Here is a 24,949-nt window from a genome sequence, read left to right on the forward strand (position 1 = left end):
CAAATGAACAAACGTTATCAAAGAACTGAGATCATTCTCATGGTACTTTGTTTTATTGGTAATTGATGGTTTCAAAAGTATCTGCCTGCCTTGTCCCTCCACCATCCTAAAAGTTCCTCTAAGACATGGATGGAGATAGTTCCTTTTCTTCTCTTTTTGGATGATCCAAAGTGCCATGAGCAGCTAACCCTCTAATTAACTCTTAACACCCAGTTTTGACTGAGTTATGTGGGTGATAGAACAGTTGGTTGTTGACGGCACAGTCTCGTCCAGGACAAAGAAAAAGTCCATGCTGATGGGTATCTTCTGTCAGCTGAGTGAGGTCTGTATCCATTGGTCAGCGCAAGCAGTTTCATCCCCTGTCCTCACTCCAGCTTGTGCCCAGAGGCACTCAGCATGCCTGGGTCTGCACCCTGTGGCCTGGACACGAGGCACCTCCATTCTGGGGTGCAGGATTGTTACACTCTCTCCTCCTTTCCTGGGTGCCCGATCTGCAAGCCGACCAGGAGCTCCAGCAGCTCCAACGACCATCCGTCTTGGCTCCTGCATGGATGATTTCCCAGGGAACAAGGTTAGAATACCAGCAGCAGCTCGGATGGTGAAGAGTGAAGCCCATCCCACGGTCCTAGAGTGGTCTATAAGCTCTCCTTGGGGAAATGCCTGGGTATAGCCAACCAAGACCTCTGTGCTTGCTGCCTCGCACTTAATTTGAAACTCTGGGTGGAGTGAGAAGAGGCCACTGGGAGCCCATCTCATGAAATTGGAACCTGTGGTTCCATGGAAGATGGATAGCAGAGAGAGGCATGGAGGCGTGTGCCTCTGGAAGAATGACTCCAAGCCAGTGAAGTGTGTGCAGAGAGGGAGCTCGTCCCAGCTGGGGCTTCACAGACAAAGGCCAGCCAGACATCCCTAGGGAAAGGATTACTGGGCTTTTAAATGAGGGTTCAAAAACCAACCCCCTTGGTCCCTGACAATGGAACCCCAGTGGTTGATAGATTCTCTGCACAGAGCATCAGAACCCGTGTGCTGAACATGCACTGTCTCTGGAAACCCAGCTTACACAATCCTCCAGCCTGGGACTGCTGCCTTCCACTGCCTGTATGCCTCTGGACCAGCCCATCTCCTCTCTTAGCCTGAGTTTTCAACTCTGTAAAGGAAAAGGATGGATTCATCCAGTGGGGTTTTTCCATCATAACTTTTTTCATTACTATGTTTTTTTTCTTTCTTAAATGATACCTTGGATGGGACCTGACATGGAAGTCAGATGAAAGTGAAGCTGTCCTATTTGAAGCTGGGGTGTCTATTAGGTTTGCCCTGCTCCCCTGGGGCAGCCCCTAGGAGACCCCAGGCTTCGTCAGATCCCAATGTGAATATCATTGGGTTAGATTATCTTCAAGTCCCTTCCAGCTCTGTAATTATACTCCCTGGTGGGGTAGCCACAGCAGGGTTCTCTATTCCTCCCACCCCTGCAGCTTGGTCCCTATAGGCAAAGATTTGCTGGGAAAATCCCTCAGGCCCTCCATCAGTGGGTCTCCATGGTGGCTGATTCCCCAGCCTTAGATTTCCTTGCCAGATTGATCTCTCTCTGGCTGAAAGTTCAGTCTGATAGCCTCACGGCCACCCGAGGTCCATACCCTGCTTAGAATAAGGTTAATGGAACCCCCATGAGCTGAATGCAACTGACTGGATGTAATCTTGCAGGAAAAACAGGGCTGTGAGGAGGACTCAGCGCTCTGTGCCCTGCCATCCCCTAGGTCATTGTTATCATGTCCCCCTTCTCCAGTGCCCACCATGGTTCATGTGACTCAGCGTGGTCACCACCAAGCCCAGCGCTGGATCATTGGTGAGGCATCTCTGGGTAGTCCACACCCCCTGTTCCCTTTGCACTATGCTGTGTGGACAGGAATCCAAACAAGTCCCGGCTCTAGGGGCCCTTGACATGCTCTGACTCTAATTATCCAGATAGAGCCGACATTTGTTCTGTTAGACCCGGTCACCTTATAACCAGCACTTAGACCACATCCTCCCTGTCCACTCCCCAAGGTGATGGTCAGTGCACTCATCTCAGACTCTCTGCCCTCATTCCCCACATGTCCTGATTCTTAGGACAGTAGTGCCCAGCCTTTTGGGCACCAGGGACCAGTTTCACAGAAGATAGTTTTTTCATAGACCGGGGGGCAAGGGAGATGGTTTCAGGATGATTTGAGCACATTGCGCTTATTGTGCACTTTTATTTCTAACCTAATGCCATCTACAGGTGTGCAGCCCGAAGGTTGGGGACACTTGTCTTAGAATGTCAATTAATAGAATGTAACAATTAAGAGCTTGGGTCCTAACATCAGATCATGTGGGTCCAAACGCTGGCTCTGACTCTCCCCAAACAGATGACCAACAAGTTATTTCATCTTCCTTCTGTCCCTGTGTCCTCATCTGTGAACTGGGGTGATAAAGCAAAACTGACTCAATGGATATGAATTTGAGCAAACTCCAGGAGATAGTGATGGACAGGGAAGCCTGGCGTGCTGCAGTCCCTGGAGTTGCAAAGATTCAGACAGAATTTAGGGACTGAAGAACGACAACATACCCTTCTTGGAGGGATAAAGGAGTTCAGGCACATGAAGTGTTGCGATAGTGCCTGGTGCAGAATTTGTTATTCTTTCTGTTCACTGACCTTTGGTTCCTCTGGAAAGTTGCCTGGCCAATGAGGCAAATGGGGGTTGAAACGCAGTCCAAACTGCTTGAAAAGTTAAGAAATCCCTGGGCCTTGGAGTTGGGCAGTATCAACCCTGCACAATTTTCCATGTATCTCCCAACTTACACACCTAACAGGAGGTTTCTTTTCTTTCAGTTCCCATGAGGAAACTGTACCAGGCTTGGCCCATGTAATTGTTCTGCTTGGGTTTTGTTCTCTGCATCTTCCATAAGGACTTCCATAATTCCATAAGTCCTCATAAGGACTCTGGAATTGACTCACATCTTGGCTTACCCTTCTTGGAATTCTTCCTACAGGATATCAGGCAGGTTGTTGGGACCCCATTAATATTCCCTTTAGCCCACAAAGGAGGGATTTAGATACAACTCCAACTCAGGACAGATCTTCTACCAGTAGAGTTCTCTCTTCTTTTTTCTTACTAGAACTGAGCTTGCTACACAGATTAGCTAGTTTAATCCTCAGCACAACCTGTGATGCAGGTACCAACATCATCCCCACATTACAGGGGATGCCTACCCAGCATGAAAATTAGCACCACTGGGATGTGAAGGCCTATTTGACACCACAGCTGTGTTATCTTGCCTCCCATTTAGAACAACTCTCCCAGTGATAAAATTGTTATCCACCATCATCTCACTCTAAAACCAGGCTCCTTATCCCATCTACCCTGTGCTTCAATAGTTTGTTTTACAGATAAACTTAGACCCTCCCAGAATTATTTTTCTTTATGTTTTCATCATTGCAGTTGTCAAATGAGACTGATTTATACATTGATCTGGTAGCCCGTATTTTTGCCATCATTCTGTGTACCAAGTATACATGGAAAAATTGGAAGCTTAGGGATTAAAACATGCATAGAGCTTCTTGGAGCTCAAATGGAAACATAGATGAGAAAGATGGGTCCCAGAAAGAAGAAATTATTATCAGCATATCACTAAGTTAGTGAAATAGCTGAGATTCACACTCAGGTCTCTAGACTTCATCTTTAAGGGACTTCGACCCTCATTTGAAAAACTTCTTTTCTGATGCAGTTGCTTTGTATTGCAGCTTAATATGTTTAACTTTGAAACCTTAAGCATTATATTACTTGCCCCACGCTTGTTTTTAGTCATGAGAACCTATTTATCCCTTGTAGTGGATTGAATAATGTCCCTCAAAAGATAAATTGATGTTCAACCTGCAAATGTTACCGTATTTGGATATAGGGTCTTTGAAGATAAAATCAAGTTAATATGATGTCATGTTGGATTAGGGTAGGTCCTAGTCCAATGACTAGTGTTTCTATAAGAAAACAGAGATGTAAAATGGAGGACACTTTGTGAAGACAGAGGCAGACTGGAAGGGTGTAGCTACAAGCCAAGAATGCTTAGTGTTGCTGACAAGCGTCTGAGGCTAGGAGAAAGAACACATTCCCCCAAGGAGCCTCCAGAAGAAAGCAGCCTGGCCAGTATACCCAGAATGGGATTTCTAACTTCTAAAAGTCTGAAACAATAAATTTCCATTGCTATAAGCCACTCAGTTTTTGATACTCTGTTATGGCAGCCTTCGGAAATGAATACATCCCTCCAGAAATGAGTTCTGTTGTCCATATACGCCTCGGTCTAAAACTGTTCTCATCTGAGAGAGGGTCCTGACGGCAGGGAGAGAGCATAAGAACTGGTAAATGCAGGGGGTCAGTCACAGAGCTCAGAATGTGGGTTCCTAGAGCAGTGGGCAAGAGGGCACAGGGCAGAGAGGCTGGGAGCCCCAAGAACCCTCTGAGCTGGAGTAAGCTAGAAGCTGAGTGAGGATACATGGCCTTACCCTCTGACTGCACTTGCTCACAGGCAAGGCCCTGGCGACCCACAGGGCACTGACACTTGCAGCTGGTCCCCTCGAGGATGGGCTCCCCGTTGTTGAAGCAGGGCCCACAGCGGCAGGCGTTGAACTCCATCAGGTACTGGTCCAGGGCCCGCCGCAGGTTCTGGCGCTTCGTCTCCAGGGACCCCAGGTTCGTGTGCCGCAGGATCTCGTGGATCGGCCTCATCTGTGGGCACAGAAAGACCAGAGGGCTGCGCCCTGGGCTCTGTACAGCTTCCCAGAGCCCAAGAACTGGTCATCAAGCCTCGGGAAGGCCTGCTGCATGCCAGGCACAGAGCCAGATTATCCTGCTGCATTAGATCCAAGCAGCTGCTCTGTAAAGCGGGTATTAGGTTTCCCAGGCCACGGATGAAGAAGCAGAGTCTGAGAGCGTTTGGGTGACCAGCTCAGGACCACACACCATGGACAATGCTGAACATGGAGCTACATAACTTTGAAACCTGTGGTCTCCAGATCCCAGAGGAAGACAAGAACCCAAAAGCTATCTGTGCCAACTCATACGCCCCCTCCAGCATTCTTAGGAGTCAGGAAGAGTATAAAAGACTTACATGTCTGTGTGTGTGTTTTATTGTCAGCCTTCAGTGCAGGGATTAATAAGTTCTTGATAGGCAGTTGTGTTGCCACTGCTGAGCACAACCCCTAATGGTGTGAGTGTGAGGTTTGCCTGTGTGTATGCTGGGGTTGTTTTATATTTGCAGCAGCCCATTCTAGACAGGAATGTAGTCCAGGGTTTCTCAGCCTCAGCACTGTTGCATTTCCAGCTGAATAATTCTTTATTGGCAGGGACAGCCCGGCCTGTGCATTGTATGCAGCATTGCTGGCTTCTACCCACCAGATGTCAATAGCATCTTCTAGCCACGAGAACCAAAACTGTTTTCTGACATTGCCGCTGCTTCTAAGTCACGTCAGTCATGTCCAACTCTGTGCTACCCCATAGACGGCAGCCCACCAGGCTCCCCTGTCCCTGGGATTCTCCAGGCAAGAATACTGGAGTAGGTTGCCATTTCCTTCTCCAGTGCATGAAAGTGAAAAGTGAAAGTAAAGTCCCTCAGTCATGTCCGACTCTTAGCGACCCCATGGACTGTAGCCTACCAGGCTCCCCCGTCCATGGGATTCTCCAGGCAAGAGTACTGGAGTGGGTTGCCATTGCCTTCTCCGTCTGACATTGCTAGATATCCCCTAGTGGGGAAAGGGTGGTCAACCCCTGCTTGGAAAGTAGTAGATAGAGCAGAAAGCATTGAATCTGGGGCTAGAAAATCTGGCTTCAAACCTCAGCTCTGCCACTTCTAGCTGTGTGATCTCTGTCCCGTTACACATGGAGCCTTCCTTCCTCATCTGTAGAATGAGAGCAGTAGTCCTACACTCCTGGTTTATTAAGAGGATTAAAGCTGAAAGACAGGGAAGGACTGCCACAGAGTCACAGCTAAATGAATGCTGCTCACTTCTCAGCCGTGTGGCCCGGAACTGCCCCTCCTAAGCCTGAGCCCCATTATCTATAAAATGGGAATAATAACCTCCTTAAAATTCACATGAGGATCTAAGGAAATAATGAATCTGAGATACCATTGCAAAGAGGGAGAACAGTATAAAATAAAGCACCATTTTTATTAGTTAGATGTGATGATAGTAAAAAAAATTTTTTTTTAAATTGCATGTATATATGGTTATCTTCAATATGCTTATAACACTATTTTTTAAACACATAAGCATAAAATGAAAACTCTTTCCCAGGTCTCTCATTTTACAGGAGAGGAACCTGAGGAGCTGAGAGAGGAAGGATTTGCCAAGGTCACAGAGCCATTCTGAGATGGGACTGAACCCCAGTGGAGCAAACTTACTTCTCAAGAATCAGAGGTCAGTAAGGGCACTAGCCATGTTTTGAGTGGGTTCCTGGAAATGTGTACAGAAAGACCTGTGGCAAACAAACCTTGTCCTGTGACCAGGGGCTGTGGCTGAGGTCACCAGGCTGATCATGTTGGTACTGGCTGGGCCCCCAGCCAAGGGCAGAAGACCATTACTGGAAGTGCAGGGAATTGGCCCCACTGTTAGGAAATTGGTGCAAAATGGACTGCCCTGGATAAATATGACTCTTAGTTCCAGAGAAATCCAGGACCATTGGGCAGCTTCCCTTGACCTTCCAGGGGAGCCCAGGACTCAGACCCCCATCTCTCCTTTCTATTCACTGAATCCTCAAGAAGAGGGTATGGAAGGGCTGGTGGGACTTAAAGAGGGAAGAAGGATGGGGAAATGATTCTTAAAATGTTAGAGCTTGAAAGCTGTTGGCAACAGTCTCGTTCCCAATTTACAAATGAAAAAAAAAATTCAGAGAAGGAAAGTAGTATGATATCAACACACTATAAAATAACATTTAGCATATAATAATGCATACTGTAACAACATCATCACATGGCATGATTCCTGTGTTCACTCAATCTAAGCACCTGCCCTAAATAGACACTGCTAAGCTCTGTGAATATGCAATTGAGTAAGACTGTTTCCACTCTGAGCATCAAGTTCCAAATAACTCTCTAACTGGCCTCCCCTCCATGTCTGTAGTCTGATTGTCTATCTGTCTGTCTGTCTCTGAGCATTTTCATTTTCAAGCACAGTTTTAGTTGCATCAGTCCCCTGCTCTATGACCTGCCAACAGCCTCATGCATCGAATCCAATCTTCTAGGGGTCATCATGGGTTGTGAAGAGATCCTGAGCATTAGAATCAGTCAGTCTTGGCTCCAGTTGGGCTGTGCTATTTTCTAGTTCTGAGATTTGGCCAGCTTCCTTAACCTCCACAAACCTGCCTCCTCATCTGACTTCACTAAATACTGACGTCTCTCTCCCTAACCTTGAGATGTAACATTTTACTATCCCCATGTTACAGAGCAGAACCCTGAGCCTCCGAAAATGAAGTAACTCATCCAAGGTCACACACACACATCAAAAAGGTGGCTGATCCGTGAGCCAAACTACATCTTTTTCATTCCAAACCCAAGCTCTCTCTCCCAAAAGACAGTATTGGGTCTTCTCCAAATCATGCACGTCAGTCTTCCCCTTGGAAGTTTTGCTCAAAGCAAACAAAGAGATTACCTCTTGCCCATGAAAGTTGATATGTTACTCCTGATATCAATTTTACAGTTTTGCCCAAATCACTAATGGCTTGATGATAGCAATTTTCAGGCCCTAGGTGAATTACAGGTGCGTGAAAATGGTCCCTTACTTATTGGAGAAGAAATCAAGGTTAATCCATCTGACCTCTTTCTTCATAGAAAAGAGGTTGTTGTAATAGATTTTTAGGTTTAACTGTCTGTATATATTATAAAGAGAAGGAATGTGTCCACACTTGGAATTTTTAACTATATATAGAAAATGAGCAAAGGTCAGGAAAAATGGGCAAGAAAGCAATAATATTTTACTTAAAAACCCAAAATGCAACTCTCATTTTCTAATGGCCTACATCTTCTTCACCCTAAACTCAAGTTCTCTCTCCCAAAAGACAGTATTGGGTTTTCTCGCATATGAATTGAATAGTGTGATGATACTGGTAGAACAATTCACTTGCTTTACAGTTTGAATACAACTTTACTTCCTTTGTGGGGTTGGAGATTTAAGGCAAGCTTTCTCAATTTTGGCACTGTTAGCACCAGCAGCCAGCTGTGTCCTTGCTGTGGGGGCTGCCCTGTGCATTGGGGGGGAGTTTAGCAGCCTCCCTGGCTTCTGGCCCCTAGATGCCAATAGCATCTTCTCAGTTGTTACAATCAAAAATGTCTTCAGATATTGCCCAATGTCTCCTGGGGGAGAAAAATTGACCCTAGTGGCTGAGAACCATGGCTTTATGGAAGGTGCTAGAATAGAGGGAAGAGAGAACTGGACATAAAATCCAAAGGTCTTGGATCCAGGTACTTCCACGTATGGGCTCTGTGACCCTAAATGATTCCCTTGATGACTTGGAACCTCAGCTTCCTAATCTTTTCAATGGGGGGAATCCTATCTGTGCCAGAGGTCATTGTGATTAGATCATTTAGAGCAGGGGCAGCAGTCTATAGCTTGAAATCACACTAAGCTCACAGCTTGTTTTTGTATGGCCTTTGAGCTAAGAATGACTTTAACATTTTTACAAGATTGGAGAAAAATAAGAACTTGTATGAAAGAGACTGTATATAGCCTAGAAACCTAAAGTATTTACTATCTGCTCTTTACAGAAAAAAGTTTGCCAACCTCCGACTTAGCAGATGTGATTTTTAAAGTCTTTTATGTATAAATGTGAATAGTGCTTTATTTTATAAGGTGGCCTGCTCCTGAAGAAATTCTAGGACTACTAGTATATCACTAGACCATAACCAGATAGTAAGCTTGTGACCCCAGCTCTCCTGTGGCTTGCACATAGAGTCACGCATCCCTGTAGTCAGGCTTGGGTAAGGCCACCAGTTCAGCGTGCCGTTACATTTAATCTTGTTTTTTGATGGACTCATAATAAGAAATATAAAATGATCTGGTCTGCTTCACTTTCATTCCTTGTGGACCTAGAGTTTCTTCAACTGCGAAAAGACTTACCTCAAAATCAATAACAGCAGGATTATACTTTAATGACCTTCCCCAGGAACGATACGTAATGATGCTGCTGTCTTGCGTCAAGCCACCTCCCCAGCCAGAGCTGCCACCGCGCACCCGAGAAATGAGTTCTTCCACCCCCATGGCCTTCTCGTTGTCAGCTACCATCGAGAGAATAGTCACGTTAGCCCATTTCCTTAGATGCCAAAGGACCAGTTGGCAAGCTGCACTAAATGAGATTTGGAACAGAGTTTAAGTGCTCTCCCTAGAGCCGTCTCCCAGTCTTCTACCTTGCTCAGTTAACTAGCAGGACAAGGCAGAAAAGAAGCACCAACACTTGGAAATTGACTCATCCTTTGGATTAGAGCAGGCCCTGGGAAGATAGCTCAACCCAACATGGAGGAGGGAGAAGATGGAAAAATGGATAATGATCGATTCATTCATGTATTTGTTTACATGTCAGATGTTGGCTTGGTGCTTGCTATATGCCAAATAGCTTCAACCAAATATTATAGGTGCTATAACTGATTTCTCAGAAGGGGTTCAGAGAAAGATGTGGTCAGATCTACAGTAGGAGTGGGGAGGTGGTCAGGTAAAAAAGTCAGTTACCTAGACGAATGGATAAATCTTGCTAGGTAAATGGAGGGAGGAGGGAAAGACAACTGAGAGAAACATTTAACTTAAGACCCTGAGACTTGAGTAGCCCAGTGCAGTGGAAGTAACTTGAACCTCATCTACTCATCCATCTATTATAAACTATTTCAGCATCCTTGCATCTCGTGTATCTTCCACCTGGAAAAAATGACTCAATACATGTTGAATGAATGAATGAATACATGAGCATGTATAGTGACCTGTGCAGATGTTATAAAATATTCTTGCACAATTTTTCTCTAATACTTATTCTTTGAACTTGGACTTGGTGACCACATTTTTCCTCTCTCAGCAAACTTGTGTCCTTCCTCTGAGCTGTACCTGATGAGACTTGATCTCAACCGTTAACTTTCCAGATCCTGTCTGCACATGCCTTTCCTCCCAGCTCTTACTCAGATCTTTGTCTGGTGCTTGAAATCTAGGAGGTTGTATAAATAGGAAGTCAGGCATTTCTAAGATGATCTCAGCCCATGTTGGGATTCAAAATAGGGTCACTACAGGTCATTGGTTTGGGATATTCAGCAGATACACAGTGTGACCATCGACTGAAATGGAATCAATTGGGAAGGAGAACATATATGCCCCGATTATGTGTGCAAGGGTGACTCTGGCTTCTTTTGGGGGAAGCCCATTATTAATACTTGCTTAGTTTGCCATCTCCAGATTTTTCACAGGGTGCTACTGATAAACGTCCTCCAATTTGTGCCCCCTCTGTATGCTCATACTCAGTGCCCAAAGAGACTCCAAAGCACCTCTCGATTTCACTGCGGGTAACACCTGCAGCAGGAAGCAGAGAAACACAGAATGCTGAGACATGAAAGACACTGAATATGTACAACCAGCTCATAATAGTAGTTCATAGCTCACCAGCTCACAGCAGTAAAAACTAGCTTCTATTTTAGAGTCTAAGAGATCTGGGTTGAAATCCCTGTTCTTTAACTCAGTTTCAGGGTTTTCTTCTCTATGGTCCCAATGCAGATATTCTTGAAATAAGAAGGAATATGGATTGCACACGCTAGTTGGTCAAAAGCACTTTTCTTTTTCCTTTGCACATGCTCCACGGGGCCTCCTGGAGATGGTGATTCTGTCTGATCCATCTCCTTTACCCCTGCACCTGGTGCAGTGCCTGGCCCATGATTGGCACCAATCTTGCATATGTTGCCCCTTCCTCTCTCCTTTTTCACTGTCATTCTGAAGTCCACACAAGCTCCAATTCAACTACTATTTCTTCTGTGAAGCACTTTTGATTCAGAACACTTCCCCCTTTCTTCAGAGATAGCCATGTGCCTTGTTTGGGCCTGAATGATCATTGGTGTCCCAATTCTTTTTGCCCAGGTCCTATTTGCACCTCAGAGAGGCTAGGTGTTGTCAGAAGTTTGATAGATCTCCATGGGGAGGCTGCCTGACTTCTGACCCCATGAGAACCATGAGGCCCACATTAGCTGTCTCCATCTATATCTGAGGAGCTGCTGAGGAATCTGCATTTTGCAAATGAAGAACATAATTCTCAAAGGAATGATGTCATTTTGCCCCAAATCCCACAGCCTGTAGGTGAACAGATGGGGGTTTCCAACCCTTGGTCAACTGGCAAGGTAAGGCTAGAAGAGCAGACTGGAGCAAAATATTGACCATTGCTACAGAGTTCAACTTCCTCTGTAGCTAAAGTCTTCTGAAGGCTGTGAACTGGAGTTTGTATTTTCAGCACATCATTGCTTTTCACTGAAACTATAAATAATTACAACCAGTCAGTGTATTATCCTGACAACCACAAAGGAAAAATCATTTAGGTTGTAATTCAGTTAAGCTAAAATTAGATTCAATATTTTCAAGGGAGTTTTGGGCAGCAAGTTTACTTGCTGGCATTCCCATGAAACTAAACTCTATGAGGTCAAGCACTGACATCTTATTTACCACTCTGTCGGTCTGCTATGGAGGAGGATCTCAGTAAATACTCTTAGGATAAATGATTGATGAATGAAAATGAATGCCAAGAGTTGTTTGGTAACAGCTTCTGATGGAAAGAATCTTAGAAGTCAGGAATCATGAATTGAAATCCCAGTCACTTAGATGAATGGACAAAGAAATTACTATATATAGAATAATTATATACATATTATATAATTAATAATGATCAAATAGTTATAATAATTACAACATATATATAATAATTACAATTCTATAAATTATAAGTTATATACTTACATATAAATAATGTATGATACATAATTATATATATTAAATAGTGTATATAATTATATACTATATGTAATTATTATATATTAAAAAATATATACATATGTATACACTCTATATAGCCCATATATATGTGTGTGTATACACACACCCTATAGATATATCCCATATAAAGAGATCCTACCTTAAAATGCAAAGAAATCCTGCCATTTGGGACAATGTGGATGAAACTGGAGGACATTATACTAAATGAAATGAGTCGTACACAAAAAGAAAAAAAACTTTACGATCGTGCTTATACATGAACTCTGCAAAAGTCACATATATAGAAGCAGAGAGTAGAATGGTGGTTTCCCAGGCCAAGGAGGTGGTTGGGAAAAGGGGAGATGCTGCACAAGGTTGCAGTTGTGTTGGAGAAATAAACCTAGAGAGCTAATATACAGCCTGGCGACTCTAGCTGATAATACTGTATTGAAAACTGGAAATTTGCAAAGGGAGTAGATTGCAAGTACTCTTATCACACACACACCTGACTAGCGAGGAGAATATACGTTAATTAGCTTGACTGTAATAATCATGTCATTATATATATATATACATATATAAAATCATCATACTGTATACTTTAAATATATACAAATTTTATTTTTTTAAAAAGGTGAAACAAAACACATCCCAGTCCCTGACACCCTGTATGAACTTAGAAAAGGTCCCCAGTCTCCCGGGGTCTCAGTTTCCCATTTATGGAGAGAAGGAGTTAGACTTGCTCATCCCCAGGCCCCTCTTGGCTGGGGCCCTCTGATCCTCTGCACAGTGGTTTCTGAATAACTCTGAGCTGAGAGTTTCTGGGAGAAGTGATCCTTTAAGCATTAGCACTCAGCACCAAGCAAATGGCTTCTTCTGCCATTTCCGTTCAAGTACTTTTAATTTTTAATGCACTACTAATTGAGGAAGATTTAGCATATTTAATTGTTTTGATTAAAAATTGCTTCAACAGTGATAAACAAAAGTGGATGAAAGGAATTCATGGGCAGAAGCCAGAGTGATTACTTAGGTGAGTGGTGGAGTGCTGCCGAATTAAAGTGACAGGACGGGCTGATTAGTGGGGGCTGGAGGATGCCTGTGGAGTGATTATGCTCATGAAGGGCCTGCCGAAAGCTTGCCAGGCGCTGTTGGGAGAAGTGAATTCTACAGTGAGGCTTGATTGCAAAGAATTGCCTCCTGAGGACCCTGAAGGAGGGTACCAGCCAGCAAGGGGAGGTCTGTGACTTAAGAACCACGCAGCATGAGGACTAAAAGTATCCTTAGTCATCTACCTGACACATCTCACGTTTAGCTGTGACATGCTTGGTTCATAAAAATTAATTGTCTTTCCTAAGACCATATAGTTAAAAAGAACAGTGGAACTAAGATTCAAACACGTCTGTCGTGCTTAGAAGAATTAGTGGTCCTTTCACTAATTCCAGTTATTTCATCAGAATAAATTCTTCTGAAAATTTTAGTAAGCATCTACTATTACCATCCCAGGCATACTGTATGTTGGACAAGGTAGACACTGTGAGGATAAAACTGATATAAATATGATGCCAATCTGAACAAGTAAGGTCCTGGCCTTGAGAAGCTAGCAGGTGTGGGCCATATAGTCAGTGAAGACTCACTTGGATCTGAGAGTTGCTCATTTCGATACACCAGGACCAGAAGAGGAGTCTCTTGCCAGAAGTCATGGGGACTGCCAAGTCAGAGCTGTCTACAGAGCACCCGTGGAAAACCAAGACCAGTAAGCTGGGGTAGGGGCCGGGGGAGGTCAAATGTGATGCCAAAATCCAGGACTTGAAGTTGGTATAGAAGCTAAGACACAAAGCCAGAGTGACAGATGCAAAGAGCAGAGGAGGGGGGTGAGGGGAAGAGCAGAAACATGTCCAGCGCGATCGAGTAACGCTCGCCCAGATGGGCGCATGGCATGTGTGGACAGACTATAGGACCAGGCAGTGCTCTGCCAGGGCTCCACCCCATCTCAGCAGCCTGACTCCTCAGATGTCAGCTCTGGACCAGATCAAACTGGCATTTGCTTTAGGCTTTTGAACTCAGTGAATTGGCGTTGATGTTTGCTGAACCTGGCTACATAGTGTGATCTTCTGGAGTGCTTATTAAAAACAGGTTCCAGGCCCCCACTTCTCTCGATTCGGATTCTGTATTTCAGAGTAATCAGCAAATGATATTTTAAACAAGTATCTCGGATGAAACCTATGCAGTGCATCTGGGATTGGATATTAAGTACCCTTGTCTTACAGAGAACCTCCGGTGATCTGTCACAGTGAGCTGGCATCCACCCTGTCCTAGTTAATGCCTTAAATAAGGACCTAGCAGCTAGGCTCATTTTATCTACCCAGGCGGAAGAAACTAGAGAATGAACCAGGATCCAAAAAGCCCTCAAAAGGCTGATGAGCAGACAGACCAAGCACGAGAAATGAGATTCAGATTGGAAAGTTACATGATCCTGTCCTGGAGATAAAATACCAAGTGCATGAGCACAGTAGGGGATAGAATCAGCTTAGCAGGAGAACCAGGGAAAAGGCCCAAGCGTTTTAGATGACTTCCAGCTCAGCAGGGCAGTGACGCCAAATGAAAATTGTAATCAATACAGGAAAGACAGGGATATCCTCACTCCTTCTGCACAGGTTAGAGAAACCCAGAACCTGGAGCCAAGTTCTGGGAGCCATACTTTTCAAAAGAAATAAGAAAATGAGACATTCACTGGACACCACGCAGCCTTTGAAAAAAAGGAAGTCCTGCTGTATGCAACAACAGGGCTGAACCCTGAGGTTGTTACTGCTAAGAAGCTGGTCACAGAAAGACCAGGACTGCGTGATTCTACTTAATGTGAAGTACGTAAAGTGGTCAAACTCACAGAAGCAGAGCACAGAATTGTGTTTGCGGGAGACAGGGGGAGGGGGTGATGAGGCAGAAACTCTCAGTTATCCTAGATGAATAAGTTCTGGAGTTCCTGTTGTACTACCCTGTCCTTGGAGTGAAGAATTCTGTATTGTATGCTAAAGCATTTGTTACAAGAGTAAATATCATGTTAAGTGTTCTTACCACAATAAGATAAAAAAAAAAAGAAGAAGATGGGGAATGATTGGGTAAGAAGAAATTCAAAGCCAGATCCTTTTGGGAATGGTTAAGGTGATGTGGGATGTTTATCGGAACAAAGAAGGAGAGATTTCTCTCTCAGAGGACTAGACTCAACTTCCCAGAGGGTTGTCTTAAGGAAAAGGAATTAATGGCTTGTTGGTGGGGCTAAAGGGCAAGAACTAGGACCAAAAGGGCAGATGCTACAGAGAGAGAGGTTGAGACTCAACATATATCGCTGCAGTGCTCAGAGGCCAAGGAGATCGTTGCTTTGTGAGGCAGTGAGCTCCCCACATCTGGAGGGTCTGAAGCAGAAGCTGGCTGTGTGCTTGTGAGTAGAAGGGTTTGAAGTATAGACGAGTGGTCTTTTAAGAGCTCCTCTAAAGCCAAGATTCTGAAACTTTAAGAACATACCAGAACACTTGAGGAACACTTGGGATAACTTCGATATGTCCTTAATAATTTCTTATTGTGCCAGGCATCTGGGAAATAAAGAAGGTTAAGGGGAGTGTTTGCTCGCAGGACGCTTATAGCCAGATGTAGAGACATGGACAGGTAAGCTGACAGTTCTTGTACTGTGTGGTGAGGACTTTGAAAGAAGGCAACACATGCATAGGTATAAAAGGAAGGGTACCAGAGGCAAGTGTGAAAGGATGAGTAGGGATTAACCAAATTGTGAGGAGGACGTTGAGAGCACAGGGTGGGCACGAGGAGGCCTGGGGACCCCAGCAGCAAGATTTGGCTCAGAGAGGCCAAGATGGTCTAAACTCAAGAGTGGAAGAAAGGGAGATGCAGATCAGTCCAGGAAGTCCTGGGAGACCGATGGGGTCCTCCACACTCCCATCTGGTCCCCAGAGGAGCTGCTGTGCCCCCCAGGGAGGCCAGGAGCCCGGGAGACGCATCTCCAGCCCCCATGCCTGCTCCTCGTTTTCCACCTGGTCTGGGCCGTGTGCAGGTGTGAGAGCTCTCCTCACACGTCGGTGGAGATGCTGCATCCACACGGCCCCGAGGCAGAACCAGGCAGCCTGACTTCTGAGGTGCCAGAAGCAGCAAGTCTCTGTCATTCCTAAGATGAAAAGCATCGGGTGGAAAACAGCAGGTGTGATGCATTATTTATTTCTATGCAACAAACAAATGCCACTCAGGTGGCTGTGATTTACGTGCTGTGTTGCTTTGCTACATTGGTTGCACCCAAAGACAGCCTCAGAAAGGAAAGGAAGAATCGTATAGTCTATTTCATGCCGTAACATTGGAAAAGATGATTGTTTAGTGTGTGGCTGGGTGAGCCAGGAAGTGTTGGCTAACTTGCTTGCCCCTTCTGCGCTTCTGTGTATCCATTAAAATGCATGCTTCTTCCCAACTACCTGAGAATAAGAGTACCAGTAACTATGCCCTGGCGTGTGCTGTTCCCTGTAAAAGTCCCCTTACTTCCTTCACTGAGTTCCTCCCACTCAGCTCGAGGACGCTTTCCCTTACTCCCAAAGGCCCTGTGTCTATGTCCTCACAGCATCCCTATGTATCCGTCATGGTATCCCCATGCCTCCCTATAGCATAGTATTTAGCACACTATGGTAATTGTCAATTCCTTGATCTGTTTTTCCAATTATTCTGCAAACTTACAATGTCATCTCTTGGGTTTTCAAGACTTAGCATGTGACAGGCCCCAGAAGTGCCCAGGCCTGCGCTAATTCCAACCTATCTAGACAATACCTCTAAAATGTTTCTTTGAGAGTCACTGATCTTCTTTTGGTTGATGATACAAATTGCATCTTTTGTAATATCTCCTGTTTGATTGAGTTGGTATTTTATAAAGCTCTTTCATCAGCATTATCTTATCAGAGCCTCAAAACAATCTTATGGGACCAGGAGGCTTTGCTCTTTTTACAGGCAAACTAGGGTTGGAAAAGGCAGTAACTGTGGGGTTACGCGTGTGAACTCAGGAAGCAGAGTTCTACCTATCACTGGGAGTGTGGCTTTGGGTGAATGACTGAACCTCTCTGTGCCTCATGTTGTCCATTTGAAAATGGAGATGAAAATGGATTCTTTACGTGAGTCTCTAAAAGCAGTGTCTGGTACAATTAAGTGTTCAACAAATTTTGTTATTTTTTGCTGTGGTTGTTAGGTAACTTGCCTTGGAAAAGATGATTGTTTAGTGTGTGGCTGGGTGAGCTGGGAAGTGTTGGCTAACTTACTTGCCCCTTCTGCGCTTCTGTTTATCCATTAAACTATGGATACAAGTTTATGACTTGTATCCCAACTAACAAGCCCAAGAATCAGGGTTTGATGCAAGGTGTGCTATACCCAAACTCGGGGCCCGCTCCATCATCTCATCAAGGCCATCTTACTCTGCAGGAAACATTCATCATGGGGCATGAGTAGCAGTGGCCTCACCAAGACTTTCATTCCATGACCCCCTCATTCCTCAAAGCAGCTCAGAAAAGGAATCCGTGCTTCCAATGGCTAATCTGGGGGCTGCGATCTCTTATACTCCCCTGCCTGATAAGAGGCTACCCTCAGAAACTCTGACCCACTAGATGACTGTGGTTATGACAAGAGGCTGGAGGATAGCTGAGGACCAGGCACTGAAGTGGAGACTGATCGAGCTGGAAATGTCCATGCACACTGACTATCTGAACCTCTCCATGTCATAGTTATCTATAGCATGGAGATTAGAACACTGTCTGTCTCACAGGGTTGCTCTAAGGGTTAAATGAGTTAATCCATGCCACGTACAATGCTTCAGATAGTTCCTGGCTTGAAAGTAGCCAAAATGGTCAAGAATTACTATTATTGCTGCTGCCAGAAATGCCACACCATACACAGGCTGTGCTGTTGGTTCCTGATTCTGAACTGGAAAAATCAGACTAAGGGAGGCTGAAGAGTTTATGAACTCTTAATCAACTTCTCTGTGGTGTTAGCTGTACTATAAACTGAGATGGAATGAATGAAGAAGATGGAACATCCACATTATGGGCTGGGCAAAAATTTTCCAGGCGTTATCTCATTTTATTTATTTATTTATTTATTTTTTGTTATCTCGTTTAATATGCACAGATCATTCCACAGCAGGTACAGTTTTTCCCATTTTAGAGATGAGCAATTCAAGGCTTAGATGGTTTCAGCCACTTGCCCAAAATGATACAATAAGTAAATAGTAGATCAGGGATTGAACCAAGGTCTGTGTCCAAAGCCCATTTTCTCCTTGCCACATCATTTGGGGGAGAGAGAGCTGAGGGTGGCCCTGGGTGTAATTTTGACATCATCATCACCTTCCTTTTGGTCTGAGACTGGTTTCAGTGATAGAGGTGGAAAGTCAAAATCAGGATAAATTCAGGAAGATGGTGCTAAGGATCTCAATTCCATGTGTATGTAAATGACTTTAGAGGGGTGGGGACAGAGCCAAGACACCAAGAGTCTGTCAGTCAATCAATACCATCCATCACTGTGAAGCCTGGTTGTCATGGTAACTGAGGATAAAGCCTGGAGCTTGTTAGAATCTAGTGCCTCTCTGTTCAGGATGATTGCTTGGTTAGCAAACACAGTGAAAGACCTTTTGGGCCAACCCAGATTACTTAGCCATAAGTACAAGAGCCTTTGTGATCAGGTTCCTGCCTAGCTCACCATCCTCACTGTTCAATCCCACTTGGTCTCTGTAGGGATTCACCTCTGACTCTTCAGAGTATAAGAGAAGCTCCAGAGGGTGCCCAGCATCTATGCCTTTCGATTCTGAACCAGCCCTGCTAGAAAGACACTGAGTCTCTAATGTGAATCAGCCTCAGCCTCTGGGCAAAATTCCAGGGACACATCATTCACAAGATGCACTATGAAAGCAGGTGATTGTAATAGTGTGATATACATAGAGCTATGTCCTGGGTGCATTGAAGTACCTAAGACAGGCTCCCAACCCAGTGCTGGGAGATGGAAGGACTACCTGGAAAATCCTGTGTGAGCAGAGACTAAGGGTGAGTAAGCATTAGCCAGGCGATGAAGACTGAAGGAGGGGAGGGAAACAGAGTCCCAGGTGGAAAGAACAGCACCAAGGAGAAAGTGTGATTAAGTCAAGGGACCAGCAAGTAGCTCAGTACAACATAGATCCAGAGTGAGCTGTGGGCTGGAGGGCTGAGTGCATGCTCCCTTGTCCAGGGCAGGGACCCTCCTGTCTCAATGTTCACCTTTGCATGGCTCCAGCAGCTTGCTATTCTGTAACTTGTCATCCTCTCTGGCTCCCTGGAGGCCAACATTGACTACATTTCCAGGTTACTGATACATCATCACTCCTCCTGCAATAACCTAAACACTGTATTGTTCTCCTGTTTGCACTGGCCTCAGGGGCAAGCTCTCCACAAAGAGTCTGGCCTTGGGGTGAGTCACTTGTCTCCTGTTGCTCATTCTTACCCCTTGCTGCTTCAGCCACTCCCATGCAGCTCTCTCCTCTTAGAAAGATCCAGCTAGCGTATGGGATGGGGAGGGAGGTGGGAGGGGGGATCAGGATGCGGAACACATGTAAATCCATGGCTGATTCATGTCAATGTATGGCAAAACCCACTACAATACTGTAAAGTAATTAGCCTCCAACTAATAAAAATAAACAAACAAAAAAAAGAAAGATCCAGCTACATGCTCCACCAGGCATGCTCCTACTCCAACTAACTTCAGAAGATCAGGTTTGAGTGTCTCTGGAGTCTAGAAGATGGGAGGGGAAGAAAGGGTGGGTTGCTCCCTCCTTTGTACTTCTACTGAACTTATTTCTATTCAAGCACTTATCATAGTGTATTACTCTTAGCCCCCCGACTGACTACATATTTCTCCAGGGTGGAGATCTATGTGTTTTACCCCATATCTCTGGAAATCATGGGTTCTCTCTGAATATTTACTAGATGAGTAGACAGATTGCTGAATGGATGGAGATTGGATTATGAGAAGAGTTTTCCTTGGAGATTGTTTCCTGCCTCTTAAGAAGGGAAAAATGCTCTGCTCAGAACCTCCCTGAAAGGGAATTATAAGCAAAAAAATAGCAATAATATATAAATGTGATGGAATGTATGAAAAATTTGAGAAACTTAGATTACACGTCCATCTTCCCCAATTATTCCTCATATACAGCTTAACCATCTGGGCTGCCTTTGTCCCATTCTAGTAAAGGAACAGAAAATACATAGCTCAGAGGTTCTCAGTCCCTGCTCAGACCCTTTAGGAATCCACCCCTGACTCTCCAGAGTGTAAGGAAAGCTCTGGAGGATGTCCAGGATTGGTGGGATTGGATACTGAATTACCCCAGCCAGAAAGACTGAAGCTCTACCATGGGTCAGCCTCTAACCCTGACAGACATCACTGATTGGACCACAGTACTTGCTGGCTGAGCCCTTATCTGGTGTCACAGTCCTCGACTCAACAGTCCCAGGAGCATTTGCTATTAAAACTCCCTGCCACTGGCCTACAGGTCTTTAAGGTTCACTTCTTTGCATGCCGTGGGTGCCAGCGCACCATGCTTGTTCCTAGCTCTGTAAACGTACCTAAGCTTCAGAACAGACCTATTAGTAGCTGGTCAGTTTAACTGTTAACAATTCTCTGTTAGAATTCCCAGTCAAGATTCAAACTGACCTAATACTGCCCTTAGGAGTGAATATCGAGTACAATACAACTTTGTGTGCATGCATGCTAAGTGGCTTCAGTTGTGTTCAACTCTTCTGTGACCCCGTGGACTGGAGCCCACCAGGCTCCTCTGTCCATGGGATTCTCCAGGCAAAAATCCTGGAGTAGGTTGCCATGCCCTCCTCCAGGGGATCTTCCCAACTCAAGGATAGAACCCGTGTTTCTTACATCTCCTGCATTGGCAGGCTGGTTCTTTACCACTAGTGCCACCTGGGAAGCCGATGATACTCCCTTGGGTATTTTTAAAACCTCACTTAACCACTTTCAAAGTTGTCGCAAGCAGTTTAATAGTTTTAAAAAAAGAAGATAAGCAAAATAAATATCCAGAGATATCACAGAAGCACTGAACCAGGAATTAGAAATCCTCATTTCTAAGCTTACTTTGCTTCTAATCGGTGGTGTCACCTTGGATGTGTCATTTATCTTTCAGTACCTTGTTTTCATCATTTGTAAAATGGCTACAGCCATAAAATACAGCTGAAAGCATTGCCAGGAAGTTTAAATGGGATGAAATGCATGTAAGCACTCAGTATGCTGCCTGCCACAGAGTTAGAACTCAGTGATTACCTGTTTTTTCATTTTCATTTGGATGAGCTGTTTGATTACATGAGACTTCACACACCTGTCTCAGCAGTTAATACTAACATCTGCCTCTAGATTTCCCCTTTGACTACCTTCCTGTGATGGTTAATTGCATGGATCAATTTGACTGGGCCAGGGTGTCCAGATATTTGGTCAAACGTTATTCTGGGTGTTTCTGTGAGGGTGTTTTGGGATGAGATCAACATTTAAATCAGTAGCTTGAGTAAAGCAGATTGCTCTCCCTAAAGTGGGTGGGCCTCATTCAATTGGAAGTCCTGAATAGACAAAAAGAGAGGATTCTTCCTGCCTAACATTCCTTGGCATAAATCACAGCAAGATCCTCTATGACCCATCTCCTAAAGTAATGGAAATAAAAGCAAAAGTAAACAAATGGGACCTAATTAAACTTAAAAGCTTTTGCACAGGGAAGAAAACTATAAACTAGGTGAAAAGACAACCCTCAGAATGGGAGAAAATAATAGTAGATGAAACAACTGACAAAGGATTAATCTCCAAAATATACAAGCAGCTCATGAAGCTCAATACCAGAGAAAGGAACAACCCAGTCAAAAAGTGGGCAGAAGACCTACATAGGCATTTTTCCAAAGAAGACATACAGATGGCTAATAAACACATGAAAAGATGCTTAACATCGCTCATTATTAGATAAATGCAGATCAAAACTGCAGTGAGGTATTACCTCACAAGGATCAGAATGGGCATCAACAAAAAAATCTACAAACAATAAATGCTGGAGGGGGTGTGGAGAAAAGGGAACCTTCTTTTACTGTTTTTGGAAGTGTAAACTGATACAGCTACTATGGAAAACAGTATGGATTCCTTTAAAAAAAAAAAAAACTAGGAGTAAAACTACCTTACGAGCCAACAATCTCATTACTTACTGGGCGTATACCCTGAGGAAACCATAATTGAAAAAGACAGATGTATCCCAGTGGTCATCACAGCACTATTTACAATAGCTAGGAAATGGAAGCAACCTAGATGTCCATCGACAGATGAATGGATAAAGAAGTTGTGGTACATATATACAATGGACTATTACTCATCTATAAAAAGGAATACATTTGAGTCAGTTCTCATGAGGTACATGAACCTAGAGCCTGTTATACAGAGTGAAGTAAGTCAGAAAACAAATATTGTATATTAATACATACATATGGGATCTAGAAAGAGGGCATTGATGAACCTATTTGTAGGGCAATAAAGGAGACACAATCATAAGGAACAGACTTGTGGATACAGTCAGGGAAGGAGGGGTGGGACAAATTGAGAGAGTAGCATTGAATCATATGCATTACCATATTTAAAATAGATTGCCAGTGGGAATTTGCTCTATGATGCAAGAAGCTCTAATCTCGTGCTCTGTGACAACCTAGAGGAGTGGGATGGGGTGGAAGGTGGGAGGGAAGTTCAAGCGGGACATATGTATACTTATGGCTGACTCATGTTGATGTATGGCAGAAACCAACACATTATTGTAAAGTAATTATCCTCCAATTATAATTAAGTAAACTCTTTTTTAAAGGGAGGATTCTTCCTGCCTAATTGCCTTGAACTGGAAAATTGGCTTTTTTCTTGCCTTTGGACTCAAATTAAAACATCAGCTCCTTCTGGGTCTCAAGCCTCCAACCTTCAAATTGAGACTACACCATCAGCTCCCCTGATTCCTAGGCCTTTGAACTCAAACTGGAACTAAATCATCAACTCCCCTAAGTCCACAGCTTGCCAAATATGGATCTTGGGACTTGTCAGGCTCTATCGTTGTGTGGGCCAATATTTTATAAGAACTCTCTTTACTTATATAAGTAAAGTATGTATTGGAGAACACTAACTAATATACTTCCTAGTGCCTTTGTTATGGCTAGTGATGATTTTTCCTTTATTTAAAGTGATTAGATGCATGGCTACAGTCAGCGGAGCACACTGGGTTAAGACAGTGTGACTACCCCCAAAAGTAAGCAATGCAGTTTATATCATGATCCAGCCCACTCACAGCCAGCTAAAATAAGCTGCAGCTCTTAACCATACTTACTGTGATGCTCTCTGAGGCTTTCCTTCCTACTGTGTTCTGTTTCATTTTATTAAATGCTAGTCATGGCTCACTAAATTTCTCTTACAATCTGCTAGTGGGCTGTAGCCTATAGTTTGAAAAACCTTAGGTAAAACATCTCTGAGGCATTATAGAATGTTTGTTAATATCACAGTTCTTACATTGAACTTGTACTCCACCTGTAATAACAAGGCAAACTTGACCTTGCACAAGATATTTAACATTGCTGAGCTTCAGTTCTTCATTTGTAACTTGAGTGTTATAGTATGCTCTTCCCAGGTCTTTCCTGAGGATAAAATGAGTTAGTGCATTTAAATGCCTAATTCAGTGTCTGCCATGTGATGAAATGCTCAGTGTGTTAGCCATTTTACCACTGCTGCTAGAGTCTAAGCCCGTGGAATATAGTATCAGAATGAACGACAGAGTGTGAAGAAATGGGGAGGGGCTGATGGGAGATTAATACTGGACAAGATATAAACTCTACATCAGAAGACCTTAATTCAATACTAACTGAATCATGTTGAGCCAATTACTTGGGCTCTTTATACCTAAGCTTTCTCTTAGGTATAAAATTGGGGAGAAAAATATTAATAAATTCCTTATAAGCGATTATGAAGATCATCTTCAGTACCAGATGTGAATGACTGTATTTTACCAACCTTAGGAGTTAATATATTAATTAGAATCAAATATTTTAAATATATATTGTTAGAACCAAATATTACAGTTATTTCTAAGTACAGTGAATACAAAAATAAATTGTTAATTCACTATAGGTGGTAACCAATCTGGTTGTCCCTATAATAAATCATCCCTGACTATAATCACATGATAATAACAGAGAAACCCTGTTACCTGCTATATGAGATAATAGGATCCAAGTTGGTGTCTAGATAGTGCTAACTGTATTTTGTGTGTTTAATATATGTTTGTTGAATGAAAAGCTATTGAATAAATGAAGAGAAGGAAAGAAGATAAAGGAAAAGAATGTAAAACTGTGATTGACATCAACTTTAGTGAGATTTTTGTCATGTCCCTATGACTTTTTCTACCCAGTGTGTTAGGTAGTAGAGCAGTTGGCCCAAGGACCATAGCTGGAGAGTGATGATCAGTGATGGGCTGAATGTACTGCATTTTCACTGAAAGGGTCATTTCCAGGGTCACTGTTATCTGGCATCCATCAAAGGGAGGCATGGTGGAACACAGGCACTGATTGAGCTTGTTAAGGCTTTGAAAGATAGTGATAAGAATTCAAAGTGACCTTGATCAATGGGAGGAGCAGTCCCTCCAAAATGGGATGAAGCTCTAGGGACAGAAATGAATGACCTTGATTTTAAACAATGGCCAGGTAAGGGATGGAGGCATGAATGCTAAGACTCCAAGTCTTATAGCAGAAGTGTTGGCCACTGCAGGCCGGGCATAATGATGTTTCTTCCATTTGAGCAATGTTTCAAAGCTGACCAATTGCAGAGACCTATGAGATAGGTTGCCTTATTTTCCCCACATTAAAGATGTGAGGATAGTTAACATTGTAGAATTAACAACTGGAA

The 24,949-nt window shown here is 43.7% G+C and overlaps 1 protein-coding gene across 1 annotated transcript in view; it reads right to left on the bottom strand.

Moving 5' to 3' along the window:
- Window positions 1-391: 391 nt before the first annotated feature.
- Window positions 392-24,949, bottom strand: part of C8A (complement C8 alpha chain) — a 69,294-nt gene continuing 44,736 nt past the window's right edge. The window contains exons 8-11 of the mRNA XM_061120022.1: window positions 10,418-10,549; window positions 9,122-9,279; window positions 4,517-4,739; window positions 392-543 (exon numbers count right to left, since the gene is read on the bottom strand). Of these exons, the coding sequence (XP_060976005.1) occupies window positions 392-543; window positions 4,517-4,739; window positions 9,122-9,279; window positions 10,418-10,549 (665 nt within the window). The remainder of the gene's footprint in view (window positions 544-4,516; window positions 4,740-9,121; window positions 9,280-10,417; window positions 10,550-24,949) is intronic.

This window comes from Dama dama, chromosome 20, assembly GCF_033118175.1.
Source record: "Dama dama isolate Ldn47 chromosome 20, ASM3311817v1, whole genome shotgun sequence".
Taxonomy (NCBI): Eukaryota; Metazoa; Chordata; class Mammalia; order Artiodactyla; family Cervidae; genus Dama; species Dama dama.